Raw genomic sequence first — 10,655 nt, forward strand, 5'->3', positions numbered from 1 at the left:
GGGTGGGTAACATCAAGGCAATAGAGCCAGTGTGAAGAACAATGTATATGGACTTCGTAAGTAAACCAGTATAAAACAAAAATTTTATTTTAAATTTTTTTTAAAGTGAGGTTTGAGTTATGATGTAGGGAGCAGCCTCTGGTAAGAAGGTTACTGAACTTAACCTGCTAATTCTCAAAAAGGCATTGGACACTGTAAGAACCTGCAGACTAGATTGACTGTGTGTTGTGTGCATGTGTGTGTGTGAAAAGAGTGACCTGGAATCCTCAATAATTGCTTTCTCTGCACTTTGTATAGCAGTTGAATCAGAAGAAGAAGACGTGTAAGAAGAAGACGTGTAAGAAGAAGAAAAAGAAACTACTCCAGACTAGGAAACAGCGAAATGAGCAGTATCAGAAAAATAATTTGATGCGAGAATTAAAGTTCACCAAAGATGGCCTTGTAAGAAAGTCTGCCACCTACTCCTGTCTGGTCACAGGTTATTCCATCAAGGGAGCTGGAAAAAGAGCTAAGGCTTTCTCTAAAGTGAAAAAGAGATGGGGGCTGCGAAGAGCAGCTTTCTATTTTATGTTCTATGGCTTTTCCAGAAGAGAGGTGGTGCTGGAAAGGTGGAAGTCCACAGTGGTTGGATGACTGAGGCATCAGGCATCCTCCAGGATCAGGACATCTAGATGGCTCTTTCCCAGTGTTTCTCCTCCTTTCCAGCACCACCCACCCCCTTGCTAAACATGAAAACGCTTTCAGAGGCGAGAGTTTGGCTTTTAGGTGGTTATTGTTGTTAGGTGCCATCAAGTTGACTACAGCTGAGAGACCCTGCCCTGCTCCGTGCTCATGGTCACCACCGTGCTCAAACCCATCGCGGTAGTCACTATGTCAACACTATGTTAGTCTATCTTCTTGCAATTCTTCCTCTTGTCTGGGACCTTCCATTCTCCCCACCACAATGTCTTTTTCCAAGGAGTAGCCCCTCTTGACCACTTGCCCAAAGTACTGTGCTTTTCACCCTCCTCACCTCTAAGGAGCACCCAGTTGGACTTCCTCCAAGTCACACTTGTTTGTTCTTCTGGTATTCTGTGGGACATTTAATACTTTCTCCTAACACCATAATTCAGAGGCAGTCATTATGCTAAGGTCTTCCTTATTCATTGTCCAACTTTCAAATGCATAAGAAGCAACTGAAGATACCATGGCTTGGATCAGGCGCACCTTAGTCTTTAACATCCTTCTTTTTTTAGCACTTTAAAGATGTCCATTACAACCGGTTTTCACAGTGTAATATGTCTTTTGATTTCTGGACTGCTGCTACCATGGATTTTGACCGTGGAAATGGGACCAGTTGTGAATGGATCCATTTTAAAAGTCTCTTTGTGCTCAATCCTTATAGGGAAGGGCAGGATTTGCTTCTCCTCTGCAAAAGCAGCATACTTTTTTTAATAATTCAGAGACTCCTGGTTCTTCAACAATGAAACATGACAAACCAAGATTAAATGAGGTAGAATTTTTGCTTTACTCTATTACACTAATTGATTTCTCTAGTTAGCAACAAACAAGGTGAAGAATTCATAGCCATTGGTGTCATCCTTACCTGTCAGGGCCACTGGGAGTTAAGAGGACGTTGAGTTTGGGATTATATACCACTGAAGGCTAACAGCAAATATTACTAATTTGTGATTTAATACAACAAACAAAAGCACAGGCTGGTCTGCATCATTTTTTCACCCACCCATGCAACCATCCATCTAGTCTACAGTTTTTATTGCTCACCTACTAAGTGCTAAGCCCTTCACTGAAGTACAACATTGGACACAACACTATCAAAGTAGTTATGATCAAAGTAGTTGTAGAAACACAAATGATAGGCACTGCACCAGCTGTTAGGGTGTTCTCACCATGAAGTCCTTGTGACTTACAAAATTATTAATTTTTTATGTATGAACTATGTTTTGCTATAATGCTGGCTGTTTCTTAGTGGATAGAGTGCAAGATGGGTCCTGTAGTGCTGAGTGCTACTCCCTGGTTAATGTTACAGTGTGGTCTCCATGCATTACACTGAGGAACCCCTCAGCACAACACAGCTGTCCTCCTCTCGAGAGCCAGTCTTACTGTTAATATTCTGTGAGTTACTAAAGCCCCAAGGAACTTTCTGCCTCTGAAAAAAAATGTTGGTATTAGTTGCCATCAAGTCAGCTCTGATTCTTGGCAACCTTACGTTTAAGAGAACAAGACATTGACCTCCTTCAGCTGACAAGCGTGGTTGAGTCGGTTGTCATGGCCGTTGTCTCAGTTTAGCTGACCAAGGGCTTCATTAGCCTTTGCATCCCCTTTGCTTACCAAGCAAACTGTCCATTTCCAGTGATTAGTCCCTCCTCATGGCAATCTATGGTGAATGAGGCAGTCTCAGACAACAGTCTGTGGTCCATATGGCTTTTACTGGCTAATCTGTGGAAAAATAGGAGCAATAATATTTCATTCATGGAGTAGAGTGCCCGGCATATGATGAGCCAGTTGGCATCATGTCCATTCCAATTCATGGTAAACCCTTGTGTGTCAGGGTAGAACTGAGGAGCTTCATGAGGTTTTTCAATGGCTGATTTGTTTTGAAAGTAGTTCAGACTGTAGACCTTTCTTCCAGGGCATTTCTGAATGGACTCAACCCACCAGCCCTTTAGTTGACAGCCAAGTATATTTACATTGGCTAGGGGCACCACGGCATGTAGTAGGCACTCAATAAATGTTAGTGCTCATTCTTTTCATTGAATTGTTCATTTTCATCCTCTCTTTTCATATCCAAGTATCATAATGCATCAACATGCATTGATAAAAATTACACAAATAATGTATGTTCAGTATAATTGCTTATTCAACTCACTTGTTTAAGTGATATGTTTAGTGAGAATGTGCTTATTTAATTTTAGACATGGTTAAGTGGAAGAGACAAAGACATCTCCCTGGATCCATCAAAAATCACCACCTTAATTCTGGCTCAGACTAACAAGACAATACAGGTACTTCACTTAACAACATGTACATATATGTCATTGGTTTGTGTTTGTTTGTTCACTTTTCCATTGCATTCTGTGGTTTGACAAGCTGGTGATACACATAGTATGCCTTCTCAGATTTGTTCTGCTCAGGTTAATGGTGATGGTTTGTATTTCAGGTCACAAATAATCGAACCACCGTAGGACCCGGCCCACCAGGGCCAGAGAAAGCCTACTTAGAATTTTTCACTGACGATTTAGTTTTCACAAACATTTGTTAGGCAGTCATTCTTCTGTACCTCCACAGCAACGTTTTGGGTATACTGGTGATTAATGCCACAGTTCTCAGCCATGGGGAGACGATGTTAACCATGCCACTAGTAATCATTCAGTACAAAGCAGCTTTGTGAATTATTTGCTTTGACAAAGGAATAAATGAGAACGATTTTATATATGGCCCCCATCTATGTCTACTAACATCTTTCTCATTCATTTGCACTTATATAAATGGAAGGAAAAAGGGGTGGCAATTCGGCTAGAAAGAGAGCAGCTGTGGGTGCCTTCATGGAGGGTGCTGCTCACCTGTGTCTGCGTGAAAGAGGTTGAGAATCATGGCGATGGCTTGGCGCTGGTGTGCTGGGAAGAAGTGGGCCGTTCTCCCGAAGTGGAGCCCCTGCTGTCTTCCCCAGCTCCTTGCTTTGGGTGCTCAGAGTGATTTCTCATGTTGCCATTGGTGACATTAGCACAGGACCAGGCCTAGTTTCGTTCTGATACACATGGGTTACCATACAGTGGAGCTGACTTCATGGCACCTGACAACAGCATCATCTCACGGAGAACCTGTGTGTGGGGCCTGCCACAGAGGCAGAGATTCTCAGGCAGGGTCGAGATCAAGCATAGCATAACTGCAACTGAAGAGGAGTGTTAACAGTCAATTCAAAGTGGGTTTCTGTCCTGACAGACTCAAGCATGACTAGCGTGCTCTCTCCACTCAGCCTCCTTTGCACAAAGTCATAAAGAGAGGCTGATAGGTGGCTAATACCACACCCTGTAAACTGAAACATGCTAGTTAAACAGTAACAAATACCCATGAATTCAGTTAAATATGACAGAGTAGAAGAATATTTTAATAGTCATTTCAAGTTTCTAATATGCTGTTTCTCTAACAAAGACGTGGGCATTAAACTTCCACTCTAACATGTCTAGCTAAAGCAGACATGAAAAAATGGGTCCTTTCCCCTTTGATCCACTTCATCAATCCAGTTCTCTTCCTTCCTGTAATGTTTCTAGACAGTTTCAAAAATGCAGTCCCACAACTGCCCAAGAACACAGGAAAATTATGTGCCTCTTTCAGATCAACATCGCCCCACTTCAGCAGGAAGTAGCTAGACATCACTTCAGCCCGTCTCCATTATATTCCTTTAGGGTCTGGAATGGAGGAAAAATTTAGCAGTTGTTCCATGAGAAACCTGTAACATCTAAAGCCGCCTGGACCCTGATAAGGATCTGTCCTCCCTGTTGTTGTTGATTGTCTTCCCTGTGAACAAAAGCTCTGAAGCCTTTCTATAACTATTATTAACATTTATCAAAGTTCATAGAGGTTCTGGAGGCATGTTGTTTAGGAAGTGGATGCCACTCCTGCTGTCCTCCTTAGCCCTCCCTAAAACCCCTATATAAAGAAACTGCCCTAGACCGATGTGCGCCAAATGCAGTCAAATAAAATTACCCTACTGCTGATTTAAAAATAAAAATGCAGGCCCGCGGCTTTTCAAGGCAATTAAAATTTTGAATAATTGCAAAACCAACCCCAACTCTAACTTATTATAAATCATATTATAAAGTGATTGCAACTTCCATATCTTGTTTGCACAGAGCAAAACGTTGGACACTGCAGTATCATGCTCTCCAAAGAGAAGAGCACACACCAGCCAAGAGCCAACTCCAGGCATAAAGACAAACTGGTCCAGGAGCAGATACCATGTTGTGAAGAGAGACCATGCCACCATGCCAGTATACCCGTCCTTGCACGTATACACCTACCCATAGACGAGCCTGGGCTACGGTGCACACAGGCACACAGAGTTAGACACCCTGTGACAGGAGCTGTAGGATGCTGTGGGATGCATTCATCTGGTGTATACTGCATCGTACATTCATTCTCCATTCACATATTGAGCTTATGCTGTGCTCATGCTCTCAAGATGCATACCTCATGAATGCAGTTACTTTTTCATAGAATTAAACTTTACTATAACATTTAGAAAAGCCTTATCAGAAACTCGTGTATGCTCCTGGAAGTACAGCACAAATATACCTCATTTAACCAATAGATATTCTCCCTAAAATTGTGCACAAATGAATTTCATAAGATCAAAGTATTTTCAACACATTCTGGGAGTGTGCTATAGAAAAGTGCTTTGTAAAAAATAAAAGTAAAAAAAAAATTTTTAAAGTGCTTTGTGTCAGCGTTTTCTAGTGGTTATAGTCATGCTGTCATACATAAGGTTCATGCTGACATGCATAAGGTCCGCGCTAAGTGAGGTATTCCCACATAGAAAAAAAAGTTCTGTGCTTCCCAGAATTTAGTGGTGCATGTATTTTGTTCAGCTTGGTTATGTTTTATTTTTAACCCATGTATTAAAATATTTTCTGTCTAACTAGTTGTTTCCTTTAATTGACTTATACACTGCTGTTGTAGATTGCTATTGAGTTGAGCACAACTCATAGGGACCCTATGAACAAAAGGCCTGAAGCCCCTCTATAACTATAGTCATTCATCAAAGTTCATAGTTTCTAGAGGCATGTTGTTTAGGAAGTGGATGCCACTCCTGCTTCCAAGATTTAAACACAGTGTTAAGGAAATTGATCCTTCATATCAGTCTTTTCATTCACCTTTCACAAGCACTAGCGTGTTCTACGGGCTGCACATGTCACAGCAGCACACTGGCCTTGTATATTAAGTAAAGGTCACCTTAGATTATGCCAGATCTCTGTTTTGACTTGACCTTTTTCTTACCATGTTGGATTAGAAGTTTATCAGCCTTTTTTCTTATCACTTTTAAATTATTTTAGCCACCACCACTACCTAGATGACCAGTGTTAGAACCATCTGGTGACTCACATTTTATTACAGTATCAGTATGTGAGTCTTTATAATGAATACATTTTCTTTTTCCTTTTAAAGATAATTTTGAGTGGTTCTTACAGAGATTGTTGCAAATGGCTAAAGAAACTGCATTCACATGATGGAGTATTATGCATCACTTAAAGAACAATTCCTGAAATACTGCACAGCATGGATGAAACTAGAGGAAATAGCTCTCAGTAACAAAATTCAGTCACAAAAGGGCAAGCTCTAGGGCGCTCTGGTGGCCTAGTGGCGAAAAGCTGAACTGCAATCCCGAAGGTGCACGGTTCGAATCCATTAGATGCTTTGCTGGAGAAGGAGGGGCAATCTCCTGTGCCAGTCGGATCTGATTTGATGGTACACAACGGGGGGGGTGCAATTAAGGCGAGCACTGGAGCAGACCACTGTTATGATAAAACTAAGAAAAGGTTCACACAGAGAATGATTCTTGGAGGATTACCAAGAATGAGAGGGATGGAAAGGGAGTGAAAAATGTGTAAAGAGAAAGCTGTGTACATTAAGGGACTGATCAGACTTTGTAATTAACTAATTAGATTAATCAGCTGTAATGAATGCTATAGCACAAAATGTATGAATGGCTGAATGAAAAACCAGTATGATTTGTAAACTGTCACTCAAAAAAATTCATTAAAATAAATACACATTTTTTAGTAAAATAAATAGTTCTTACCACTAACACCACTTCCCTCAAAAACAAACAAAAAACCTGTGCTAGTGAACTGATCTCTAAAGTCCCTTCCTTCCTATGACACCACCCTCACCTGGACGTGACCTTCTCAGCTTTCTATCTACATTGCTGTAGTGTGCCTTGAACAGCTTTTCCACTGGGCCAGATCGGCCTTCTCTCACTGCATCCTAGTCCTTGCGGAGAGAAGATCTCTTTGCAGCAGTTCTTCCCATACTTTTCTCAAGCAGGTTTGGTATATACATACACCAGTTCTCTTCACAGCCCCTTTACTGGCTAATTCTAGATCCTTGGGTTCAGTGACCAGAATCAATCAATCAGCAGTGATTGTGAGGATGGGACAGGACCGGGCAGTGTTTGATTCTGCTGTGCATGAGGACGCACTGAGTTAGAACTGACTCCAGGCATCTGGTAACAGTACTTGTCAGCACTGGTCAACCTCCTCTGCACTCCTACCTCATTCAATCCACACGCCAGGATCCATGACATCAGCTGCTCTCCTGCCAGCACCCTAGGTCCTCCCCCTCTGCCCTCTGCCACTTCCACCTGCTAGTTCCTTAACTTGGGATCAGCCCAGCCACCCCAACCATCTGTGCCTGTACTCCCACACCTAGGCTGCCAGGACGGCTACAGGATATCATGCTGTTGGGTGGCTGGGGGGCCCTGCACACTTCTCTCCCTAAGGCCTAGGAATGCTTTTCTGATGCAGAAACTCACTCCTGTTTTCCAAAGCCTCCTTTTCACCTCTTCCTGTAATCCTCTGCTTTCTCCCACCTTCTACCTTCCTGCCAGCAAGTAACCTTGCTGGGGAGTTGATGGTTTAGAATCTGGACTCTGGTGGAAGAGGAGGAGAAGCAAAGAATTCTGAATTCTTCAGTATAATTGCTTCCACAGGGGTACTGACAAATCTATTTAGAAACTATGTTAGGTACATTGTAAGGCTGAATAAATGTGTTAATATAGTTGGAAACCACTGATAGAAGATATTTAGTGTTTACCGTCAAATCAGATCTGATTGGTACAGGAGATTTTCCCTCCTTCTCCAGCAGAGCACCTGGTGGATTTGAACCGAGTTTCTCTGGGATTGCAGTGCAGTTTCTTGCCTGTAGGCCACCAAAGCTGGCCTGATTGGAGGTATCGTTACTGAACACAAGGGGTTCTTTCTGTAGTCAGTCGCCAATAAGAAAAACAGATTGCAATATCCATATTGCAATATTCATGCACTTTTATTACACAGATTTGGGAGACAGAGAGTGACCTCTAAGACTGCCTCCCCATCTGGGAGTAGCCATGGCCTTATATACTAGGATGAAACTCCAGCTCATTTAACAATGTACTTTTGTTAGTAAAAAAGGGTAATTTCTACATCTGAAAATGACAGTTCCCATCTATGTATCAGTAATTCAGGAAGGTGCAGTTCTCTTCCTGGTCAACAGGCAGATTAAGATACAGTTTACAGGGGAGCTCTGGTGGCCTAGTGGCAAGAAGCTGCACTGCAATCCCAGAGGAACACAGTTCGAATCCACCAGATGCTCTGCCGGAGAAGGAGGCGCAATATCCTCCTGTACCAGTCAGATCTGATTTGACGGTACACGCACACAAAATAGTAAAAAATTAAAAAAAAAAGATATAGTTTACATATGACTAGAGAACCAGCTTCACCAGCATCTAGGTTCTGGTAAATAGACAGATCAAACTACTCTACAGACTAAAGACAGGAAACAGAGAATCCTGAGGCTAAGCAACTAGTTTTGCAGGATAAAGAAAAAGAACTATAGTTTTATAACTGATACCTATGTAGAGAATTCTAAACGTATTAATACCACCCTATAATTGATACCTATATAGAAAATTCTGAACTTATTAATACCACCATATCAGTATCAGTGTGAACTCATTATATATAGATATATATATATATAGAGAGAGAGGTATAGATATATAGAATAGATACACACACACACACACACACACACACACACACATATATATATATATATATAGTGGCAGGAAGTTACACTGCAATCCCGAAGGCACATGGGTTAAGGCCACCAGCTGCTCTGTGGGAGAAGGATGGGCAATCTCCTCCCATGCTATTAAGTACCTCTGAAAACCTTCCAGAGGGTCAGCTATGGATTGGTTCCAACTGTACTGTACACAACAACAACTATATATAAAGATACATACACACATTTCATTGGAGCGCCTAGTGTGTGACTATGGTGCTGAGCAGCTTTCAACAGAACTTCTAGATGAGGGAGAAAGGTACCCTGCCATGTGGTTCTGAAAAGCAGTCGGTGAAGGTACATGGACCACAAGTGGTCTGATCCATCACCAGCCACGAGGGTGGTGAGGACCAGGCTGCATTTCCTGTTTCCTTGAACATGGGTTTATCTTGAATCTAGGGCTGACTTGACGACAACTGGCAACGACATTCACATCTCAAAGGCAGCATGTCCAAAGTTAATTCATTGCTTCTCTTTGCCCTAGAGAGAGACTTCTCCTCTGTCCTTTATCTCAGGGAGCAGTGTTACCATCTTCATTGTCATTGTTATGCTTGTAACTGGAATCTCCACGGTCTCCCTGCCCTGCAACCCCACATTCACCACATCGTATTAACACTGCCTTCTCCATCAATCCACACACTTCGCTCCATCATTCAAGTTGTCATCATTTTTCTCCTATTAAATCTGCTCTTTCACCATCCAGTCCTGTTGAGCTTGACCATCCATAATGAAGTCAGGCCTGATGAGTCTATTGTAAGCCAAGTCTATCATATGACCCAGAAATTCACTCCTAGACATGTATCTAAAAGAAGTGAAAGGAAGGATACCAATGTATACTTGTACACCGATGTTCACTGCAGCACTATTCACAGCAGCCAAGAGGTAATGTTATTGAATGCAAAGGGGCTCTTTCTGTAGTCAATTGCCAATAAGACAAACAGATTGCAATATCCATAAAAGCACTTTATTACAGATCTGTGGAGGACAGTGGATCTTGGCCTCAAAGACTGCTTCCCCGTCTGGGAGTGGTCATTGTGTTTGATACTAAGGTGAAACACTAGCTCATTTAACAATGCACTTTTGTTAGTAAAAAAGTAATTTCTACAGTAATTCAGGAAGGACACAGTTCTCTTCCTGGTAAACCGACAGGTTAAGACACAATTTACATATGACTGGAGAACCAGCTTCACCTTCACCAGGATCTAGGATAGATGCATTTCCTCTCCTGGTAAACAGACAGATCAAACTACTTTACATGACTAAAGAAAGGAAACAGAATTCAGAGGCTAAGTAACTAGTTTTGCAGGCTGAAGAAAAATAACTATAGTTTTATAACTGACACATATATCTAAAATTCTGAACTTATTAATACTGTCCTATCAGTAACAACCCAAGTGTCCAGCAACAGATGAATGGATAAACAAAAATGAGACTATCTATACAATGGAATACTATTCAGTCATGTTGTTGTTATGTGCCATCGAGTCGCTTGCAACTCATAGCGACCCTATGTATAAGAGCCCTAAACATCATTCTATCCTGTGCCAACCTCGCCATCTCAGACACACTTATTCCCACCACTCTACTCACAGAATCGATCCATCTCATTGAAGGTCTTCCTCTCCTGCGCTGTCCCTCCCTCTGCCAAATATGATGTCTCTCTTCCAAGGACCAGTCCCTCCTTGCAACATGCCCAAAATATGTCAGACAAAGCTTCAGAATCGACTCCAAGGAGCATTCTGGCTTCACCCTCTCCAGGACAAACCTGTTTGTTCTCCTAGCAGTCCATGGTATATTCAACACTCTTCTCCAGCACCACAGCTCAAAGGCATCAA

The 10,655-nt window shown here is 42.0% G+C and overlaps 1 protein-coding gene across 1 annotated transcript in view; it reads left to right on the plus strand.

The window, feature by feature from the left end:
• AGBL2 (ATP/GTP binding protein-like 2) overlaps positions 1 to 5,027 on the plus strand; it is a 66,620-nt gene extending 61,593 nt beyond the window's left edge. The window contains exons 13-16 of the mRNA XM_006896762.1: positions 316 to 441; positions 1,385 to 1,492; positions 2,916 to 3,005; positions 4,854 to 5,027. Coding sequence (XP_006896824.1) covers positions 316 to 441; positions 1,385 to 1,492; positions 2,916 to 3,005; positions 4,854 to 5,027 — 498 coding nt within the window. The remainder of the gene's footprint in view (positions 1 to 315; positions 442 to 1,384; positions 1,493 to 2,915; positions 3,006 to 4,853) is intronic.
• The last annotated feature ends 5,628 nt before the right edge of the window (positions 5,028 to 10,655 follow it).

This window comes from Elephantulus edwardii, unplaced genomic scaffold, assembly GCF_000299155.1.
Source record: "Elephantulus edwardii isolate Elephantulus edwardi_28Jun2011 unplaced genomic scaffold, EleEdw1.0 scaffold00189, whole genome shotgun sequence".
Taxonomy (NCBI): Eukaryota; Metazoa; Chordata; class Mammalia; order Macroscelidea; family Macroscelididae; genus Elephantulus; species Elephantulus edwardii.